At 39.7% G+C, this 23837-nt stretch overlaps 1 protein-coding gene across 2 annotated transcripts in view; it reads right to left on the reverse strand.

The window, feature by feature from the left end:
• Positions 1-341: 341 nt before the first annotated feature.
• The window catches only part of PDHX (pyruvate dehydrogenase complex component X), a 68686-nt gene continuing 45190 nt past the window's right edge, over positions 342-23837 (reverse strand). Inside the window, exons 8-12 of one of the 2 annotated variants that reach the window (XR_014790436.1) lie at positions 20680-20738; positions 13071-13229; positions 6578-6642; positions 3079-4341; positions 347-2867 (exon numbers count right to left, since the gene is read on the reverse strand). Coding sequence is in view for 1 of the 2 variants with exons in the window: in XM_084851468.1 (XP_084707594.1) it covers positions 4077-4341; positions 6578-6642; positions 13071-13229; positions 20680-20738 (548 nt within the window). In the remaining variant the exon portion in view is untranslated. Of the gene's footprint in view, positions 4342-6577; positions 6643-13070; positions 13230-20679; positions 20739-23837 lie in introns of both variants that reach the window. The other variant, XM_084851468.1, reaches the window with a different exon arrangement.

Consider the following 23837-nt stretch of genomic DNA (forward strand, 5'->3'; position numbering starts at 1 on the left):
GAAGAGCAGAACATTTTCAAAGTGGAAACAAAATTAGAGATTAATTAGATTAGGAAGGGTACATTATGTTTCTTAAAATGATGCCAAGCACAATATACATTTCAAAACACAAATGCATTTGCTTAAAGTTCTCCACGTAAAATATTAGGCACACGTAAGCATACCATTCTTTCTTTTAAGTACTCTCTCAGTATTAATACTTTGTCAATACAATGTTTTTAAATTTCATTTAAAACGATTTTTGAGCTGCCTTTTACTCCATCCAAAAAACTCCAACCATTTTTTTTGGCTTTGGTTAATAGTACCATCACTGGAATACTTGCAAAGAACAGATGAAATAGCCATTAGTTTAAAGCTCATTTTATTTGAAGTATTACATTTGTTAAACACTGAACCATGCAAAACATGTTTGTAACCTTTCATATCTTAGTATTTTCAACCAGAAAATATTTGTTCTGAATTCAGACCAAACAGAACCAGCAAGCTTTGCTTTTTTAGCTTGCCAGTTTCTTATTTTAGTCCATTAATTACAGCCCACTGGTATGGAAATGCCAGCCTTGCAAATCCTTGTGGGCTAAAACTCTATGCATCTTTACTTAGGTTATGTGTTTTCTGGGGAAGACGAGGTCCTATGACAGGGAAATCCCTGTATTTTCTTGGATGGCTTGTCTTTGCATTCTAAGCTGGTGAAACTTTCCCTGAATCTCTCCAGTCAAGTTGGGCAATCCCCTTAATTCTACTCAGTAGAGAAGCTTCAGTTTTCTCAGAGCAAGACTTCTAAGTGCAGAAGGCGCTCCCCCTATGCTTGGCCTATCTAGGGCTAACTTTTGCAAAAGTCCTGAGAGACTTTCATAGAGAAGAACTAGATGGTTGGGTGAATACCCACTGGTTTAAAGCATATGGAAACTCTGTACTCATTCTAATATTAGGGGTAATTATAGAACACGTTGTCTTATGCAATATCATGCAATTTACCAGAACACATTGCTCAGTGAGCATTAAAGCATGTACTCTCACAGAATCCTAAGTTCAGCATAGTGCATACATTTTTGCTTTGGAAACTGGCCTATTTTGAACTGTGTATGCTTGTTCTAAGCTCATAATTTGCAATCCAATCCCGAGCACTTATATTTCGAAGGTCTCCCCCACTGATTCCAAGTGAACCTACTTTCAATTAATATTTTACGATTGTAGAACTAATCATTTTAAACTTCAGAAATATCCAAGATTGTTCAGATACAGGGTTAACACACTGGAATTCTGCGATGGCTGTACCTACAATAGGGTTGCAATCAGGACAAGCCTCAAAGTTATGTGTATGGTGGTGAGGCCTCAAGTATTTGTGCAAACCCCATCCTGTTTGATTTTGTCTCTTCTTGTTGAACTAAATCTGGGCAAGAAGCTTGGTTAAATGTAATTGCCAACTTTTTACACAGCTGTATACCATTTAATATGAAGAAAAATAGCTTTATACCGCCATGTATATGGTTTTAAGTATTGCACAATATATGCCAAATCAGTACTATTTTGTATTGTTGCAATCCAGAGACAAGCCTTCTCTTTCCATCCAATAACATCTGGCAATTTCTTAGACTCAAAACAATATCTTTATACAAGTTATATACAAGAGCTGGCTTATACCACTGGGTATAATGAACACATCAGTTAAGTGTAGACTGAGAAGTTCAAGTCTCATTCTCCTCCTAGCCTGCTCTAGTCTGAATATCCTCTGAAGGAAAAGTGGAGAAGACAGTTCAACCACGAATATAGGGTTGCATGGTTATGTCAGAACACCAAGTCTGATGCTTCACATTTCTTAGATTTCTGTAAACAGATTGGTAGAGAGAAGGGAAATATGTATATATAAAATATGGTTCCTCTTACATTTGTGGTGGCAATAAATGAAACATGTCTGACAATGTTACATGTCTGACAATTCCAAACAATTGTCTAAGAGTTTATGGGTCTACTGGCAAGCTTCCAGCTTGGCTGGGCATGTGGAACCATCATCATGGATTAGGAAAAACTTGACTGGTAGAATCTACTTTTGTCTAGCATATATATTAACCGCACAATAGTATTAAGGCAGAGTGAAAAATATCATTCCAATGTAGTTAGGCAGCCAAGATGAAGTTACTGTAATTAGAAGTTGAACACTTATTAGTGTGTGTATAAAGACAGGTTATACTTTGTTAATAATTATGCAACTATGGAGATCAAAAGACTCATGGAAGTTGTTTTGGTTTGTGTAGATTTGCCCATTGTACTGTATACTAGCAGCACAATTCCTTATTTACTGAGAAGCAAATCATACCGAGTTCAGTGGGGCTTACTCCAGGTAAGTGGGTACAGGACTGCAACTTAAAGATGACTTTTGCTATCAGAGCTACTTTATACAGGTTTAATTTCTGATGTCACTTCTGTGTAAGAAACTTTATGAATCCTACATGCACTTTGTTGCACGTGATGGATGTACATACCTTTTGTAACATGTAGGAGGGATGGGCAAACATGCAATGTGGCTGCTAGTTGAGGTTCTCCAAATTCCTCCCTAAACTTGAGCGTCTTTTTATTTTCCTATCGGAAAAATATGTGCATTTTTTTAAAGTGTGCATTTTTCCCAATTTTAAAAAATGTGTATTTTCACCAATTGAAAATGCACATTTCCCCCCATATGCTAAAGCATAAAAATGTGGATTTGGGGGGAAATCCACATTTATCCAAGTCTGCACTTTTGAACACGAATGCAAAGTTCGGGATATTTTCGTAGGAATTGCGTTCTTGTTCATGTTCAAGTTCGGGGTTCAACCATGAATATAGGGTGGGATCCAGATTTAGGTATGTGTAATGGGGCTGACAGAAGCAGACTTTCCCTCCCCACTCTCCACTGTAGCCCTCCAGCCCCCTGAAAATGCTACAGAGAAGCAGGGACCCTGCTGAATGGGGTAAGCTGTGGTGCAGGGGAGATCCTCGAAAACTGGGCAGAGGCCCATCCAGCAAGGTCCCCAATCCTCTGTGTAGCATTGTGGTGGGAGCTTGGAGGGGCTGCCATAGGGAAGGAGGAGAGGGAAAGCCCACTTTCTCCAGCCCTGTTGCATGGACCATAGATTTCATTTTCAAAGGACTTTTTTCATTTTAAACTTCTGCAAGAATGTACGTTTGAAATGAAGCTATACTAAGCAATATAACTTGAAATCTTTCACATAGAATATGTAGCTAAATTACAATAGGCTTCAAAAAGATTGATATAGGCCTAATTGTGGGCAGGGTTGTAGTCAAAGGTCAGAATAATAAAGATGAATGAGAAACTGCAGACAGATAACATGTATAGCACAATAGTAGAATGCTGAATTGTGTTGTTCATTTTTAATACTATGTGCATTTTCAAGTCAGCACAAGGCATGAAATTGTTATTTGTATTAAATATTTATACAAATTTCCTCCACTTATATTTGCTATATAATTTAATCTTGGCCTGTTACACTTTTTACATCTCTAAAGTATTGTAACATCATTAAAGCCATTGTGCCTATGGTATGCCGAGAACCATCACAAAGAATTCCTAGCAAAGGTCTCAGATTCTCATAGTTGATCCTAGTTCTAATTGGAACACTCTGTTTCTCTATTAAACAGCAGCATCATTGACACAGACTAATTGCATGCCGACTTCTAAGGCTGGCTAGACTTAAAAGACATTTTGTCTTACTCTGAAAAAAGTTTAGCCCTGAAGGAAAGGATGGTTTTGTTCCCATTTTACTGCTTTTCACACAGACATATCCATTCAGGGTTATCCAAGATACCCACATCTGATACAGCCACCTTATATAACAGAGCACATTGTGCGATTGCTCTAAAACAGCTTTATAAATTCAATATGTTTAACAGTATTTCAGCATATAAAAGCCAAGAGGTGGAAATCTCTAGAAGTCTTTCAAGTTAATTCAAATAAATAAACAGTGTAATTGTCCATCTCAGACTACATGTATCTTCCTATCTTTTGTACCTGGCTTTCTTTTATCTCTTTTTGTAGTTCTATTTCCATATTTTGCAAAGATGAGGAACAAATCTTGACCATTTTAACACAAGGAAAGACGGACAGGATTCTCCAAATTAGCTTTAAGGCTCTCTAGAAATTTTGAAGCTAGTTCATCATCTACCACTCGGCCATCACTTGACAGTGTTATTGTCAGGAGCTGGTGTTGCTGAAGTTTCTCATTCCCTTCTTTGTCCACCACGATCGCGAGTTCTGGTCGAGCTCGCCCCACAGCTAAGATACAGGCTTGAGGAGGGTTTATGACTGCAATGAAGCTACTGATGCCAAACATGCCTAGATTTGAAATGCTGTTGTGAGAAGGGGGAAGAGAGAGAGGGTGGAGGGGACAGAAAGACATAGAGGTATAAGTATGACAAGGCACTTTGAAAACATATAGGGGAAACTGCTAAGGAATGGTACTGATGTAGAAAATGTTTAACAAATTTGAATACCATAACAAGCGTTCCAGTTCCTAAATTTATCTCATTGTATTACAATCAAGTAATTAAAATACTAAATTAAAATGATTAATAATCACACAAACGAAACAGTTCCTTCTTCTTGTTGAGATGAATTATATATAGCATTTCATATAGCTTTTATATCAGCATCAGTGTGAGTATTTTTAGGAGGCTACGGGCGCAATCCTATGCATGGCTGGCTGGGTATTGCTGGGAGTTGTAGGACTTTTTCCTGTCTAAACATGCATAGGATTGCACCCAAAAATACTGGACCTTTTGATTTTTTTTCTTCAAAAAGTCGACTTTAGCTATGTAAAAACAGCGACAAAGCTGTCAGGCTTTTCCCATCTTCTACTCATTTGCCATTCCCTACATACCATAGCCAGAGGCTGATTTAATATTCCATGTGATGAACCATAGCTGTTGAGGCACTAGCTGTTAAGTGCTGAGTACTCATTGGCAGAGAATTGCTCAACATAAAAGGTTTAATTGGAAAAGTGGCCCTGGGGTGCTGATACTGGACAACAAACAAATGAATCATGTCCCACACAGTCTCCTACAGATAGTGAAATATAATGATTGCAGAAAAACACATACCAATTTCTGACCTGACTTTGAACTCATTCATCTCTATAAACTACTGTGAATTCATAGGATTTAAGACTGGGATATAATTAGGCCCTTTATATTGCTTATTTGCATTTTGAGAAACCTATCTCCTACGTTTATAAGACTATATTGCCACTTTTTGGTTTTGCACAACCAGTGTCTAATAAGACAAGGGAAAAATCTATCTGAAGGAATCCAAGGTGATAGAAAGCAAACTTGCTTGCTTGATGACACTAGAATCAACAGCAGGAAAATCTGATAAAAGGAGGAAAGTGTTTCATGACTTCCTGTCTAGGTATTCTGCAGATTGGATTCAATTATTTCTCCCTGCTAGGTAAGAAGCCTCTTCCATGCCATAAATTGATCATGACAATTCCAGTAAAGATGCCGTCACTGCTATTTCATTTAATGCTTTTGTAGGATATGGGAAGGGAAATTATAATAAATAACCTTAGTAGTGAGCAGTTGTAATGTCTCCATACACCCAACATTCTTACCATCTGGGATTTTTCACAAACATCTTCGGTGTAGAAAACAAGAAGGGGAAAATGATAATAACAAATAAACAACATTTCTACCCTGAAGGACAATGTATACAGAAGATTTTCTTTAAGGCCCAGGCTTTTCCTAACACCATGTACAGATGATCATGCTCATGCTAACTCAGAAGAACTACCCCTGTCTGTGTCTGTTCTGACAGTATGTCAGAGGCTACCAGCAGCAATGTAACATGAACACACACAACAGATTGCCTCCTCCCTTCTGTAAACTGGAAAAAGGGTGAAACGAACACATCACTCAGATTAGAACGCCTACCTTACCCACAAACAAGTACTGAAAAGAGAAAATGTACTGCCTTTTACCACTCTGGCCACAGGTATGACAGGGCGACTGGAGAAATTAAGAACCAACGGTATTATGTGTAGTCACAAATATGTAAATTCTGATTCTAGCTGGTTCCACGCCCCAGTATAAATGACACTGGCTCCTACTTATAGTAATTCTTGCATAGTGCCATTTCAGCTGTGCAGCACTGAAGCCATCTGCTGCCTCCAACTCCACCCCCCACCCCAAAGCAGATTTACAAGTTTGGAAAAAATGACTTTAAAAAAATAAAGCACCGAACAAAGCCTTAGTCAGATAAACATGCAAGGCACTTGAACAAGGAATTCAAAAACTAGTCCGTCAGGACGCCTGCTGAACAGCAGGAAGGATGAAATGGAAATCAGAACTGCATTCTGAACAAGTATGGATGTCATTTGAGGAGCTAAGCTGGAGAAAACCTATGTTCATGCCACAAGAGAGAGAAAAAATCAGATATGCCTATATGTAGGCAGCCTATTATAAAAAGCAAAGAGAATCCAAGTTCAATGCTTTGCTTGCAGACCTGGCAATAATCTCAGACACAAACACCCTGGAGCACAACTTCATCCCATACTACTAATATTTAGTAATTAAAATGCCTTTAAAATACCTAAAAGATCCTCCTTGATATTCTTGCGGTTGCAACTTTCCATCTCTTGCTTTCTTTGCTAGAGCCTAAGAAAGTAAAATCCAAACATACATTTTAAAGCAGTGTGACTTTCACGAAAATAGATATATTTATAAAAAAAATAATTATGTTCTTAAACGTATTCTGCTTCTATACATGTTTCTGTTAGAACTTGATCTTATGGGGGAGAGTTATCAATGAATTTAGACAGCAGCAACTGCAATTTGCGACAGCTAGGACTCATACATTTGTATCTTCTGAGAACAGGTATCCAATTAGGGAACAACTTCGGGTGTAGGAGGGAAATTTTTATTGCGATTCTTCAGTTAGCCTCTTAAAACTCCATAGCATGCAGTAAAATTGCCTTAGCTTCATATTTGCCTTATAGAAAACATTTGGTTATTCAACAGCCACAGTCATGTCTACAACCTGCAAACTCCAACAGAACAATTATTTTGATGTCATCTTATTTGTACATGTAACACATGTAGAAATATGTCAGTTAGTGACATGCATAAGAAAAACATTTTTTAAAGGAAAATTAAATAAATGACCATTAACATTGATAGGAAATCCCACCCAACTGTATTCAAGCCAAATGACAGAGGAAAATGTAAGCCCTGAAATGTGATGGGTGGGGATAATGTGGTGTTAATTCAATTCCTCCCGGAGGCAACAAAACCCATGAAAAATTATCATTTTCTGTCATTTCATATAACACATTTGGATACATGAAAAATACGCAAGACATCACTGCCTCCAAATGCATTTTTAAACATGAGATATTCACAGGAAATGTTTGGAACTGAATGATGCAAATTTATGGCAATTATATTTGTGATTCAGGTGTCACTGATAATTTACAACTTTATAGAAATGAACAATAGACATTTATTGACTAGTCACTGCAATTTCAACATAAAACAGCAACAAAATAAAAAATCAAAGATTATTCATACCACTTATATATTTTGGCTAACTAAAACAGAACAAAATAAAAGGAATCAGCCAAGATGGCTATATGCAGAATCAATACAATTGTGATTTTCAGAACTTTCCCTTATCGTTGTCAACTAAAGAACACATCTAAGAGCGCTTGTAATATATTTTTGTTCATCTTTTAATAAAAAACTAGTCAATATGTCAACAGGATTGCCCACAATCACCTGAAATTTCTTGAACAAAGCTTCCCTCCGATATAACACTATCACAGATTGTATAGTGATGCGGTTCTCTTGGAACAGATTCCACTACAGGTTATTGTAACTAAAATTGTGTTCCAATTTGGATTTATTTGAGACTAAAAGAATTGGGCATTTTTGCTTCAGCGGACCTAGGATGCTGTCCAGGAAGCAGAATGAGTTTTACAGCTTCTGCAAGGCAGCATAATGAGAAAGACAGAAATCCCTTCCCACCACACCATTCTCTGTAAGTCACAGAAAATTCAGACAGGGAAAGAGTGGATACTACTGGTGCGCTGACAAGGCCTTTGTGGAACCATGATGCTTAGATTTTTATTCCAAGGAAAGATTGAATACTATTTGCCATTTCCATAAACAAAAACGTCTCATTCACCTTTGCCTCTTGCCACTGGTGGTATGAAGAAACTCAGTGGCTATTCACATTGCCCACTGCTTAACCTATTTCCTTTTGAAATCAAGGAAACACTATACCTGACCTGGGTTTTGCCCATTTTTTGGCATCAGCCTTTCTTAAAAACATTAAAAAATGTTTGAAGGGTCACAGAAGCTCCAGGGACGTCCTACAAAATATGCCCTCGGGAAAGTTCTTACAATCCTGGCACAAGCCTAAAAAGACAAGGGTGGAGTTGTTCTTCAGCCCAGGAAGACCTTAAATAGGGACACACTGGAAAAGCAGCTCAGTTTTTCATGGGGAAAAGCATGCAGTCCCTGGTCTAGCCCCAAAGGATCTGGTTCAGGGAAGCTTCTGGGCCTCAAGCCTCGGAGAGCCATGTGTCCCTATGCCAGCAGTGAGAACCTTTTAAAAGTGGAAGGCTGCATTAGTGAAAAGTGGTTAGGACCACAATCGGGTGGTCAGTGGGTCTGGAGCAGTGCTGGGTAGAGCCAAAGCCCTTCCCATGGCTTAGCCCATGCAGCTTGAAAGCTTGGAAAGCCTCTTCCAGAATGTCCCTTAAAGACTGTAGAGCAGGGGTGTGGAACCTCAGGTCTGGAGGCCAAATCTGGCCCTCCAGAGATCCCAACCTGAGTGTCCAGGGTTCCCCAGAAGAGCATGTCTCCTTTCCTCCATCCACCAATCGTTTGGTGGTTTCCCAGCTTTTGTACAGTTTCCCCTCCATTCTAAAAGCTTGAAATGCCTCTCCTGAAGCTCAGTTACTAGCAGCAAAAGCCTTCTGCACAATTTGGCCCTTGGGCTGAAAGACGTTCTGTATCCCTTCTGAAGAGCCTCACAACAGAGACTGTAAAGCTTTCCCCAGCTTGCACAGGAACTGAAAAATCCCTTTGGCCGAGAATGCAAAATTTGTCTACGTGCCCCTTGAGGGCTTTTCTGGGGACTTCAGAGCTGCAGTGTTTGAAATCTTTTCTCAGAAATGCCTCAGACAAGCCGAATCTTTGCTTAGGCTGCCAAAGTGGGAACTTTTGATGTAGAAAGCAAGAAACTGATTAATATTCAGCTCAGCTCTGATAAAAGATAACCTTGCAAACTAAATTGACACTGATGTACATAAATACTGATTTACTGTATTTACATTCTACTGTGCCAAAGCACATAATATATATTCTAAGAATTTCAGTGCATGAGAGGACAGTGCTATTGAACAGTCTTAGCCTTTCAATACATTCAGGTCATGGAAATATTTATAGGGATAATAATACTTATGTTCAACACAAAAATATTAATCTTGTGGTGGTAGCCACTGTGGTACCACAGTGGTGGTAATGTACCTTTTATTTTAGAAGTATTTCTGATGGTAAAGGATATCCCAGTGGTATTAAAATGGGATTCTGCTAAAGATATTAAAATCAAAGCTCATTGTTAGAGATGAACATCTCAGATTTCTGCAATCCATCCATTATCTTTATGGAAAAATACTTGCCTAGTTAAGTATTTGGAGATTAATACTTCTTACTATATATGCCTACTTCCTGCTGCACATTAGAGTTAAAACAGCTAGATTGTTGACCTCATATATATCTCAGCAGAACTCTGCAGTACTTCAGATTATGATCCAGTGGCTTTTTGTAGGTGATGGCTATGAACATACCAGATTCCTCATGAGTCAAAAGGTCATATATAAATTTTAATGGAGGAGTGCAACACTATTAAATGTTTATCTGAGAAGAAGGGGAAAAAGGAAGAATCACGTAACCCTATGATAGGAGGTTAATAAGTGCAAAGGAAAAATTAACAAGAATGTCAGAATAATATAATCTACATTCTCTTCAGTTCTTTAAAAACACAGAGAGACGTTCAACCAGTTAACGGAAGAAACTATCATCCTGATACTGCATCAGTGAACATGCAGAGCACATAATAAGCACATAATTTCTCTGAGCCCCATTCTTTATCTGAAAATTCTCAAATATTAAAAAAACCTCATATTTTTACATAAGTAACACATATAATAAAATCCAATTTAGAATTCTTACCACAGCAAAACCTATTTGTACCTATTACCTGCCAATTCTGAATCTGTAAATCTGTAATCATGGGCACTGATATTCCAAAAGATTATAATACGTCCTAAACATTATCTGCTCTTATTCTTGTTTCACCTAATTTCTTCAAAGTATCCAATTTCACTTCCTGTGACCTCATTAATGCTAGTGTAAAGGGCTTTTTCAATTAGCATTTTACTTGTAGCTCCTTATTTCCCAAGGTTTTGCCATACATATCTGTGCTGTTGCAATAAATATTCAGCAAAATTATGATGGTCTTTTCTCCGTACCTCATAAATATATCCCTACAAGAGCAGGGGGTTGGACTCAATGGTCTTGTAGGCCCCTTCCAACCCTACTATTCCATGATTCTATGATATGATTCTATGAAGATAGTTCATGGATTTCCTGACTGATTATGCCCCATAGTGTTGTGAATCACTTTTAATACTTCTTCACAAGATGGTCTTATTTCAGGGCAATTCCACCGTATATATCAGTAGTCAGACAACAATTTTCCCAACAATTGCCTAAGCTTATATGCATGAATCTTGGAATAATACCACTGGGAAATCATTGTGATGTATGTTTCCTTTGAAGTGATGCAGGAATTGAAATCTCAATTCCAAATCTTATTTACTCCAATACTCCAATCCAACTGAATGCTCCCACACTCACTTCCTTTACTGAATATGCTCACCTAGACACTATGAGGAGAATTTAAACTTCTCAACAGCCCGCTGTGAACAATTTGCTCAGCACTCTGCAGACAGAATCGCTTGGATCCACTCTGATTTGGACGCTATAGTTGATACAGACCCAGTGGATGTAACTTTGGCCCCTGCTCTTCCAGTGTTATTGGATACTTTTCAATTTGAACAGCCTGAGGATGTGGACAGGATCCTGGGAGAGGTGAGAGCCACCACATGTGTTCTAGATCCTCACCCTTCCTGGCTCATAAAAGCAGCCAGAGGTGGACTGGCCAAGTGGGTAAGTGGAGTGGTTAATGCCTCCCTTGGTCAAGGCAGAGTTCCAGCCTGCCTGAAAGAGGCAGTGGTGAGACCTCTGTTAAAAAAGCCCTCCCTGAACCCCACCATATTGGATAATTATCAGCCAGTCTCCAATATTTCATTTCTGGGCAAGATATTGGAGTGTGTGGTCGCCTCCCAACTCCAGGGATTCCTGGATGAGATAGATGATCTAGACCCATTTCAATCTGACTTCAGACCCAGTTATGGGACAGAAACAGCTTTGGTCACCTTGGTGGATGACCTACGCAGGGAACTATACAGGGGGAGTGTGTCCCTGTTGGTTCTGCTGGATCTCTCAGCGGCTTTCAATACAGTTGACCATGGTATCCTTCTGGGCTGCCTCTCTGGGATGGGATTTGGAGGCACTGTTTTACAGTGGCACTGGGGGACTTCTGGCCATTGGCCTGTGGAGTTCCTCAGTGTTCTGTTTTGTCCCCCATGCTATTTAACATATACATGAAACCACTGGGAGAGGTTGTCTGGAGTTTTGGGGTTCGGTGTCACCAGTACGTTGATGACACCCAACTCTATTTTTCCTTTCCATCTAATTACAAGGAAGCTGTTGTGGTGCAGCACTGGTTTCTGTCAGCAGTAAAAAAAAATTAAAAATTAAAATTAAAGCGATAAATACCTTTAACATCTTTCCCAAAGGTAGGTCTTTCATATTACTTGGAGCTCTTACCCATAAGTTTCATACTGCTTGCATTGTGGGATGCAAGTTCTAAGAGCAATCAGTTTGCCATACTGCCTTCCGCTAAACTCATTTCTTATTTAGATCTATTCACAGTATACCCTGAGATTTCTCCAAAATACATTGCTCAATTCCCAGCAAGCCGACAAATTCTTCTGGATTTACCCTGATCATGGGAACATTATCTATAGACTATCATGTTTTGAATTTTATTTTGAACAAATTTTGTATACTATAGTGCTTCCATTCCTTACAACAATTGCAAAAGATTCCCAAGCTAGAGCAAAAAGCAGGGATGATAATGGGCAATCCTGCCTGCTCTGTCTATTTACGCAAGAAAACTCTCAGTGATACTTGCAGCTTAATAGAACAATTTTATCCCATTTATGAAGATGTTTCTCATATTAAATTCCTGGGGAGTAAGAGGATATTTCTTCTATGTCAAAGGCTTTCTCCTCAACTAAAATTATGTATGTGGTCTCTCCCATCTGGGTCTGCTTTCTAGACTTGGTTATATTTGTTAATTGTCTGATATTCTTCTCAGTCAATCTGGTGATTCTAATTGTTTTCAAGATTCTACAGTTTTTTCCATCTTCCTCCCAGCTTTTATGAAGTTGATGTAGCATAGTGACTGAGCTACAAATAAAAAAGAACCTGGTTTGTATCCCACCACTCCAATGAACTCACTAGGTAGTCCTAGGCAAGCCACTCTACCACAGTCTCAGGCTCCTGTCTGCAATATGGGAATAATAATTCGGACCTATGTTAATAGGAAATGAATAGAATGTATAGCCCCTAATTTCTGCAACAGTACTCAGAATTAATCTCCATCTTGGGAACTTTTAGACAAATGTAGGGAAGAAACAAAATGTATTTGTTGACTTTAATTTCACTTAAAATCCCTGAATGCCTGCCAGGGAACAAGACACAATAATTCCTGTGGAATGGGACATCACCACAGATGTTTCATATCCAAGAGTGAAGCAGCTTTAAAGCAGTTTGAAAGCATTTCTAAAAGGGATCGTGTGTGTTTTCTGCGGGGGACACCCCTACATTTGGTTGCAGATGTAAGCACTATTATGCTCTAAAAGATCACCATTAATGTGGAGACCTACCTTGGCAGAAGCAGCAATTTCCTGAACTCCCTTGGCTGCAGCATCTTTTATGATCGGTGTAATGAGACCTCGGTCAGTTGCCACAGCAATAGAAATGTCTACAGATTGCAGCTGCCGGGGGCCCTCTCCATCCCAAGTCACATTCACATCTGGCATTTGCTGGAAGAAGGAAACAGAAGGAGACGCAGCTGTTAAAAGAATAATGGTGCAACCAATTACTAAGTAAAAGGAAAACCCTTTAAGAATTGGTGGTGATAGACGCATCCACATATGGGGAAAAGTTTGCCTTAAGCAAGACAGGGTTAATAATAAAAGATCTGCCACGTGAGTCTAAATACAGACTTATCTTATTAGCTAGCATCCATGTATAACTGCTTTGTCATAAAGCGTGAATGTACACTGCAGCAATGGACATTTTATAGCTGCAGGCAGCCAGAAGGATTGATGGACACACATGGTTTCTGGGCTACTACTGAATTATTAACAGACCCAAATCCAGTTGGATATCAGCCCTCATCTTGCAAGATGCCTAGGAAACAAGAGTTGTGACATTCTGCCCACAGCCACAGGGAAGTCCTTACTGATTTTCTGTACCAACTTGATTCACAGGGAAAAAAAATGAGCCAAACATAAAATGAAGGAATGAAAATTCATACAAACAGCATCTGCCCTAGAACCAAATACAAAATCTGTCAAATTTTAAAATTTGCTAACTCCAGAATTCAAATTTGACATTTTAAAATTAGATTTTGAGGATTAATTCAATTGTCTTAGTTCTGTTGCTGAATTTTAAGGTAATAAAGAAGTATCACCTAGCCAAGTTCAATAGTTTCATACATTGTTCTTGTTTCAGTCTCTGAATTCAAGAACATTCAAATTAGAAATATATACATTCATTTGTTTGAGAATTTCTTAACTTTTTTCTGATTTACTATTCACAGCTTTTATCAAGGTATGTATTTATTATTTTTTAACACAGGCTTATATACCACTTTCCAGTGAACTATCAAAGCAGTAAACCATAATAACAAAACCGTAAAAATATAACAATAAAGTACAATAAAAAAATCACAGGTAGGGAATAACGATACTGGCTGGGTCACACCTCAGGGAAAACCTGCATAAAGAGGTGGGTCTTGAGCAGAGGTCTGAAGATCAAAACTGAAGACGCCTGCCTAATGTCCATAGGGAGTGTGTTCCAGAGGGCAGGTGCTGCAAAACTAAATACTCTGTTACAGGTAGCCCTGAAGCGAACCTCAGGAGCATGAGGCACTGTTGGAAACGTTCCTTCTGAGGACTGCAAAGGCCGGGCAGGAAGATAAGGGATGAGGAGATCACTAAGGTAACCTGGTCCCAAGTTGCTTGGGCTTTATATGTTAACAACAGAACGTTAAACTTGACCCAGTAACTTATTTGCAGCCAGTGTAGTTCTTTTAGCAGGGGTGTAACAAGCTGCCAAAAAGAGGCCTGTTAGCAGACTTGTAGCTGCATTCTGAACAAGCTGCAGCTTCTGGATGAGGCCTAAGGGTAGCCACACATAGAGTATAGTATAATAATCCAGTCTTGAATGCATGCATCACCATGGCCAAACTATCATGGTCTAGGAAATGCTGTAGCAGGCAAACCAGCCAAAGCTGGTAAAGGCACTCCCAGCCACCAAGGCCACCTGGGCCTCCAGTGACAACAATGGATCTAGAACTCCCAAACTATGGACCTGTTCCTTCAGAGGGAGTGCAACCCCATCTTGGAAAGGCAACTGACATATTTCCAAGACCTGTGACCCACAGTGCTTCTGTCTTGCCAGGATTCAAATTCAGTTTGTGGGCCATCATCCACCCCACCATTACGTCCAATCACATTAAGATCTCTAATTTTAGAATTGTACATTTCAAACAGTCTATTCAATATTGAATTCAACTTGAACTATTTTTTCCTAATAGACCCACATATGGATCCAGTGAGGCCCATGTGTGCCTTCGGAATGTCTCTACATGTATATTGCCAGTTTTCTCTTTCAACTGCATTTCGTCGCACCACGTTCAATGCTGCTTGGAAGAGTCCCCCAGTCTGCAGGAGCAGTTTGTGGGGCCTAGTAGGAACTACATGGAAATGGTAGGCTTGAAAACCCTAAGTCTAAATATGGCCTTTGGAAGAGTCCCATGGGCCACATAAGACAAGATCTTGATAGATAAGTCCGGCATCAGATTTAAGGGGTTCTGGGCAAGGATGTTGATTGTTGGGAGATCTAGAAGAACAGGAAGATAGGCATTTGGCTGTTCTACATGGCTGTTCACGGCTCCTGGTGGATCAAATTAGCATCTTAGGACTATTCCTTATCTACCATACCACCTGAAGGAGGCCAAACATGCGTTTTACCCCCAGCTGCTCTTCGTCCCAGAGCAACTTGATTTGGTTGCCACCATTCGAGCCTTGTATTGTCCCATTTGGATTACTGAAATGCACTTTTCGAGGGCTGTGCTTGGAGGCTGCAGTGAGTACAGAGTGGGGCAACCCAGTTAATGATTGGGGCTAACTCCTCATTCCCAGTTCATTTCTGGGCACATTTAAAGGTCCAAGTTCTGATTTTTAAAATATGAAGCCTGGCATGACAGTATTTTAGGAGCATCTTCTGTATCAGCCCTATGCTCATTGAAAGGTTTAAGAAAGGTCTTGCTTCACATAAGATCAGAGACTAGATTGGTGACTGTGCCTTTGGAAACAACGTCCTAGGGATGTCTATCCCAGGCTCTTAATTTCAAGAAAACCAGTGGTCTTTTTGTTCTGCCAAGTTTTTAATGGGCGCCAATTTTATTTTCACTTTATTTTTTGTGATTTGCCACCTGCTGCCTTTATGATTATTTGCTTTTATGCCTTCAGTGTTTTGTTAATACTGTGCACATTGGACTTTGATAATAAGATGCCCTGAGCACCAATGCATAGAAAAGCAGAATAGAAATAGAACAGCTTGCTATGTGGCATGAGGGCAGATGTTCAAAGTCAGAAGCTCTACTAGATTGTGGCCCAAGCACATCAGATCAAATTGGTCTCAAGAGAAAGGAAAACTTGGGAGCATGGAGAAAGTAAATTAACTGTGAAGGAGAGATAATGCCTCAGCTCCATGACTGTGTGCTTCATGAGAACAGAGGAATACTTACGTTCAGTGGCAGGGGTTTAAGGACTGATTTCCTATGACTTACATTCTGACAGTACCTTTTCTAAAATTCAGAATCATGAATATCATAGCTGAAATCAAAACAGGCATATCACATATCACCCATCCTAAGAAGGTTGTCAGATAACACAGAGCAGTAAAATGAAAAATGGCATGGGAATAATAGGGCAATGTGGTATTATTAGCATGTCACTCCTAGATATATTTAGAAATAAATTCCCAGTACAAAAGGAATCAAAATAAAGAGGGCTTCCCCATAAAGTTGTATGCAAATTCTAAAGAGTGAACAGACTATTTTGAGACACGAAACAACCTTATCATCGGAATTAATTGTGTACTCCAAGCCATTTTCCATAATTTCAGAAAATAGTAGTAATTACCTAAGCACCAGGTTTTTCAATAATTTAAACCCAGCAAAGCCACACACAAAAATCCATGCTATTTCTACAATTAAAAAAAAAAGATGATTTCCAACAGCTTTATCTTAAAATACACTAAAACGTCCAAAGATCTGTGGATACAGGAGTTACACTGAACCATTTTACAATGGGAAATGCTGTCATGTATAATGGAAGGTGCTACTATCTGCCTCTATAGTCCATTCCCTGACATACAAAAGTGAAGGGGCAGCCTCTGCATGCAGAGTGTCTGTGAACACTGAAGTCACTGGATTATGTGAGGGTCCACTGATTCAATGAGATTTGCTTTCATGTTAACAGCCTGTATTCAAGGAGCCCCAAAATCACTGGGCATTGGTTTATGCTTGTCAACTACAGTTTTATTTTGACTTTTCTGAACATCTTGTGCCTGTAGCTGCACAAGCTGATGTTTAAATCTGAGGATATGTCCAAGTCTTTGTGATTTGGTATGGTCCAATGAAGTCAGGAAAGAGATCTACATTCACCATGTGATCCCTCTTCTCCTCCCAGAGCCATCTCTTTTGCTCAGCACCCCACCTTCCAGATTGGGCTGCAAATAAGCTCTGATGCCACAGTTGTCAAGATAGGAATGGAATGCATCAAATAGTTCATACACTTCATCATCTAGGTCTTTATTTCAGTGAGGCAATATTTATAGACAGTCATCAACTCTGTGGCCAGTTATGTACATCCAATCCAGATTTAAATGTATAATTGCAGGTACAGTGAAATCAAATGCTTTGGAACCTATAAGGATGGAAGGGCTATTGAAATAAAAAGATACCACCACGATAACTCAGCAGTTTCCCCTCTTTACCAATACTGCTACTACGCTAAATACGTTTTTAGTTTGTGTAAGAGCTAAATTCTAAAAAAATACTACAAAACCCAGTATCACTGATGTGTCAGAAACAAATATCATGCTAGATTATGTTAGCAGTTAGAAGGGGAAAAATGTAGTAAAGCAAGCTCAATGTTCAGTTCTCTCTATGCATTAGACATATGGAGGCAGTCCCCTTTGCTTATTATACTGTTTCCTGCACGAGGGCCAAATAAAACAATTACATCTATGTTTGAATGAAGCCAGTGAGTTGATACAAATGAAGTGAACTGGAAATCCCAGAATAATGTTAACAGAAATTAAAACAAAATGTAGTGAAGAATAATTTTTGCTTCCTCCAAGGAGGAAGATATCTGCATTATTAAGAACACAATATTAACTGAGCAGGATCCTATGAACCCTATCCAACAAGGTATTACCCCACACAGGATTTAATATGCTGAGCATTAGAACTGCAGAAACAGAACAGTATCAGAAGGCTTGGGACATTTTGCTAATGTGTGACTTATATCAATGTTCAAACAGATTTTGGGGGGAAAATAGCAGTAATTCATTCTTAACTGGGTGCAATGATGAATTGGATGAGGGCTAATAACCTGAGGCTTAAACCAGATGATACAAAGGTGTTGTGGGTCAATAGGAGAAATGAACACAGAGTTTGGATCTGTCCTGTTCTGGAGGGGTCCAGGACAAAACCCTGTAGTACACTACTTGATCAAATACTACAACATGCTTTACATGGGACTGCCTTTGAGAAATGTTTAGAAACTTCCACTTTGGCAAAATGCAAATGATCAAAGTGATTTCTGATTACATTAATCAGAACCAGGGATATTCAGGCTCGCTGAAATTCTCTGTACTTCAAAGGTTGGTTCTGCTCTCTGCCGTTCTTTTTTGCAACCTGTTTCAAACGGGAAAAATGTGCTTTTTTCAGAAGTGCATAACCTGACTAGAGCGTGAAAATGCACAACTTATAAACACACTCAATTTAAAAGCGAGCACATTTTCAGGGAACACGTGTTCCCATTTGGGGTTGCCAATGGGATGTTTTCAAGTGAATTGTGAACTGAACTGAAATTCTTGTACATCCTTATTTTAGTCCATTATTACTGACTTCCTGGGTTTTTTTCTGACCACAACAAGGGGCTGGTTCTTACCTATAAATCTCTAAATAGTTTGGGACTGGGGTACTTGAAGGGCCACCTCCTCCCACAGTATTCTGCCTGCCCACCGTATTCCACATCAGAGGCCTTGCTCTGTATCCGACCATCCTCTGAGGTAAGCTGGCTGGGACACAAGACACGGCCTCCTCTACTGCAGCACACCGTTTACTGAACCTCTAGAGCAGTTTGGTTAGCTCACTCCCTTTTAAGTTTAGGTGAGCTGCCAAAGCTTTTAAAACGCTGCTCTGGTTTTAATTTTTTGTCTCCTCCTTGCTGATTGTATTCTGGTTTACTTTATTCAGCACTCGGTTTTATTGCATTTTAACTGGAATTTATTGAGTTTTTCTATTTCTGCTTTATTGTGCGCTGTTTTGTGGGCCCTATTTAGGGCTGAACAAGTGGAATGATATGTAAATAATAACCTTTTGGAAAAAAAGAGAATATCTGTAAAAGCGATACATGAATGTACACTGGGTTGTATCCAAAAACCATAAACAGAAGGAAGCTCACAGAAGGTCATTTTTCTGCCTCTGCCTTCCCTAAAAGCCACTTCTGAGACTCATAGAAGCATTGCAGAGGGTTGTGGGGGAAACTGGCCAAAATAATCCTTCAATGAAACCACAGCCTCCACTCACACAAGGGCCTCTGCCAAATTTTGGCCAAATAGCCCCTCCACCCGCAGCCCAATGAGTCCTATGCCACGCTATTTCAAGGTCCTCCAGCTCTTGGAAGCAGCTCTTCAGGGTCACAGGCAGTTTGAATCAGAAGGTAGAGATGGAGAAATCCTTTTGTAACCTTCTTTCTACTCATGATCTAATCTGTTGTCAGTACTTTGAGAATGTTTAAATGCTATTATTAGTATAAATTCAGTTAGGAACCAATCCTATGGCCACTGGACACCATCTAGAGGGCCATAGGATTGTTTGGTTTCTGGGAACCAAGGTCCCCACCCTCTCCCCTGCCTCCTCACAGCCAGTGCAGTTCATGCTGCGCCGGCTATGTCTTCGCGCTTGGAAACAGAGCATGGGGATGGGGAAAAGGGAGCGGCCCCAGGAGCGGGGAGGGGAGGAGACGGTGGAAGCTGCTTTATGTAGCTTCCTATTGAGTCTCCAAGCCTCTTCCCTCCCCTTCTGTTGCCGTGCCTAGATGAAATTGCCTGTCTAGGCAAAAATGTAGGGCAGCCCAGCACAGAGGAAAGGATCACCTCTGTGCTCCAGTGACCCTGCATAGGATAGTTGGCACATGGTTTCATCACTATGTAATACATCGCTATTAATCCCAAGACAACCGTGATACTTGATTATTCACATCTGCTCTTATTCTGAACCATACTGTAGAGGTGAGCATGAAATTATAAACAAAAATTGCTACAGCCAGTCTTATTTCACTTACTACATTTTTATCTTAACCATCTTCCATGCTTGGGGACGATGATATGATTCTCTCTGCCCGTCTGTGTCCCATTTTATCCTGACAACAAACTTCTGAGGCCAAGGTAATGACTGGGCCAAGGTTACCCTACTAAGCTCATACCTCAGTGGGGATTTGACACTGGGTTTCCACTGTGCTAATAATAATTTGTCACCTTTCTGAAAGTAGGGCAGACACTTACACTAGTTAATATACTGAAGATATCTGCCAGAACTGCCTAACTGGTATTGAATATTAAAAGATACATTATATCAAAGAATCGGACAGCATCACATGCATGGTTGATAACACTGACAGAACAGTCCATGTGTGTAAAAGACTTAAAATGGTCTGAATAGTATGGAAAAAGCGGCAGATGCAACAGCATCAAGGTATTGAGAAAATGTCTAAAGGAAGACTAAGAAACCACCTTTGAGAGTTCCATACACTTCAAAAGTACAGAGAATAAGGAGCTGCTTTTGTGTTCTTTAAATACAATACAGTAATGTTCATTTACAATGAGGCATAACTTGCCATAATACAATGATCACTGAACGTGGAAAAATATAGTCTACAAATGTATTGTTAAAGATTGATCGCTTACTTTGAGGGTAACTGCTGTTGCCTTGATAATAAAGTCATTTACTGATACTTTAATATCATCTGTAGGGGAGGGGGAGAGAGAGAGAGAGAGAGAGAGAGAGAAATTAAGATGCATGGTTTCAAGATAACATCCCCCCCCGCACATGCACACACACACACCATCTTTACTGTTAATATACTAGCATTTCAGACAGTCATTAGCAGAATGACCTCTTGGAAAATCATATTGTCAAAAACCCAGTGCAATTACTTATCTTCACAGTAGGATTACTTTTTACAGTACCATAAATTTGAAACTCAAAATGTATTTGTGGTATTGCTATAGGGAAATAGCAATTTGGAAATGATATGCTATTAATTGAGATCATATAAAGCAGAACACTTAAATTTTCTAGTACAAAGCAGGGCCTTTTTCAAAGATGCAAATGCAAGGGAGTTAAGGCGAAGCTGAAAGGCGCTGAAAAACTACTGGCCACCAAACTATCTCTATTCCGGTCCATGTATGGTCGGGAAAGTGCAGAAAGCTTTTCATCACCTTACTGGGGATTAATATTATTTATGACTAAGGGTCTGGAGGTTTATGATGATGTAGGTGTCCTAATGGAGATCAAGATGCTTTTACAGTAACACAGATGGTCTTTCCTTAACTCTGTCCTGATGGTAATTCTCAATCTATCATTGCACTATGCAGCATCTTTTCACAGTAGCAGATCCTTTGACCGTAGCCATTTCCAGTGTAGCAGCACAGACCAAGTCTGATGTGTTAGCACTTAAGTCTCAATCTGCACACAATGATTAGTGACATTACATCTCATCTTGAATAACACCGACCTCCTTCTCACACATACCCACACCCCTCTAGGGTGCATGTACAAATATTTCAATTACATGAGTGAGGGCAATCTTTCCCAGCCAATTGGCACTCCACCAGGAAAAAGGACAACCTGAGGTGGGAAATACTCAGGGGTTTGGCCCTGCCTATGCTGTTTTGGTGTTCACGCATGGTCCACACTAGCCTGGGGAAAGGATTTCCATAAAGCTGGGTGTATGTGAAGGTGCAATGTGTCAGGATCAAACTATAAAAGATGGTAACTAGAGCCATACATCACAGCCAAGCAAGGTTTCCAACCGACTCACTGAAATGAAATGTTTCCCACAGAACTTGGTATTCAGGGTAAATACACAAAAACAGAAGCACTTGAGCGTAAAATGGGAATAGATGTCAGTTGTTCAGAATAAACAATGCTGTTATGTCAAGCTTTCAAGATCATTTAGCAATCATGTTTTAAAAAACCATGATTTTAAAGCAATAGTTCAAGTTCAAAAGTATCAGTTATTTCAATAATATAGGTAGACTTGGAAGGCACTTTAACATATGAGAAATGTATTAAATATATCCATTAGTCATAAAAATATAATTCTCAGCATTCTGGATGGAAGTGATAAGAATTCCAGTCAAAACATAGCACATAAAATCACTTCACATGCCTACCTATTGAAACAGCTGATGTGCAAACTCATTTTGTAATGGCACAGAAGAACAAAACAGCATAAAAATTATATTTAATTGAGCAGAAATTGATGGAATAATGTTATGTACAGATTTGCTTACCCGAAGCTGAATATTTGTGCTGACAAAAACCTTAGCATGGATTACCATCCATATTTTCTCACACATACTGTATGCGTAAGTGTATGAATGACATTTTTATATATTACATACTGGTTTACTGTCATCTACTGTAGGTTTAAAAATAAACAACAAAAAAAGAGACACTATAACTACAAATTTCATTGTTTCTCTTGATATTCTACGATGCATGAACTGGACTAATCGAAAGGATTATCTTGTATATGTGTTCAACTGTAAACACCAAATATGTCATTGTGTGATGCTCTTTGGGAGCCTTATGCTGTTCAAATTACTGAGATGAAGGCATTGGTAGATCCTTAAATTGGGTGAATAATAATAGCAGAGCAGATAGGAACCTTGCTGCATGATTGAGAAGTCCAAAATATTTAAGCAATGTAAACCAACTGCTCCTGATTAACAGTTTTGGCCTGATGGTGTATCATGACTGTGGGGTCCAATTTTTTCTGGTACACACATACATTGTTGAGACAGTATGACAAGTCTCCTTTCTCCAACTGAAGCAGAAATAATTCACTGGCCTTTGCAGTTTACAGTAATCAGAACATTTAGGAGAAAACTGGGATAACAAGATACAAGCAGAGGGAGAAAGACAGATTTCTGATGCTGTGCATCCCCAGGCTACTTACAGAATCTTCCTGAAGGCATTTGACATTTTACTGCTGACCAAACATCAAGTACTCCTGCCATATTTTATTACTGTTGTAGTGACAGTTGTCCTTTAAAATGACAATGCAGCGCAAATACTTCAAAACAAGTTAGATGTGCCACTTAAAAATATATGAAGGAGGGAGCAATCCTATGGCCACTAGACACTGTCTAGAGGGCCACAGGATTGTTTGGTTTCTGGGAACAGAGGTTGGAGCTAGGGCTCTGCCCTCGGTTCCCAGAAACAGCACTCCACTCCCTTGGCCCCGGCCCCTTGTAGCTGACGTGGTTCTCTATGTGCCGGCTATGTCTCTGTGCTCAGAAATGGAGCGCAGAGATGCGGAAAAGGGGGTGTTCCCAGGGGTGGCAAGGGGAAGAGACCATGGAAGCTGCTTTATGCAGCTTCCTATTGGGTCTCCAGGCCCCTCCCCTCTCCCTCCCCAAAGTTGCGCCTGGACGGGTACAATTGCCCAGGCAAAAATGCAGGGCAGCTGGAGCACGGAGGAGAGGATCCCTTCCATGCTCCAAGCGCCCTGCACAGGATAGTCAGCAGCCTCTGATTTCAGAGGCTGGAGACTATCCAGATAGGACTGCACCCTAGATGTACCAGGGGAGTATTCAGAAAATCAGTACAATCACCAGTGTTAGTTATAATGCCTGGAATCCAAAGAAACTAATTTTGTGTGCCCAAGGATGGGCGCTGTGCTTCTGCTTCTCAAATAGCCTATTGTGGAGGGGAGGGGAGTTTCAAAATGGAGTTTGAAATGGAGGGGAGTTTCAAAAGGAGTTTGTGGTACAACATTACAATCTTTTGTTCAAAGAAAAGCGGCGGGGGGTGGGAATCTAGATGCGCATCCTCA

The sequence above is a fragment of the Heloderma suspectum genome, chromosome 1 (assembly GCF_057233095.1).
Source record: "Heloderma suspectum isolate Gila_16-S chromosome 1, 16-S_ref, whole genome shotgun sequence".
Classification (NCBI taxonomy): Eukaryota; Metazoa; Chordata; class Lepidosauria; order Squamata; family Helodermatidae; genus Heloderma; species Heloderma suspectum.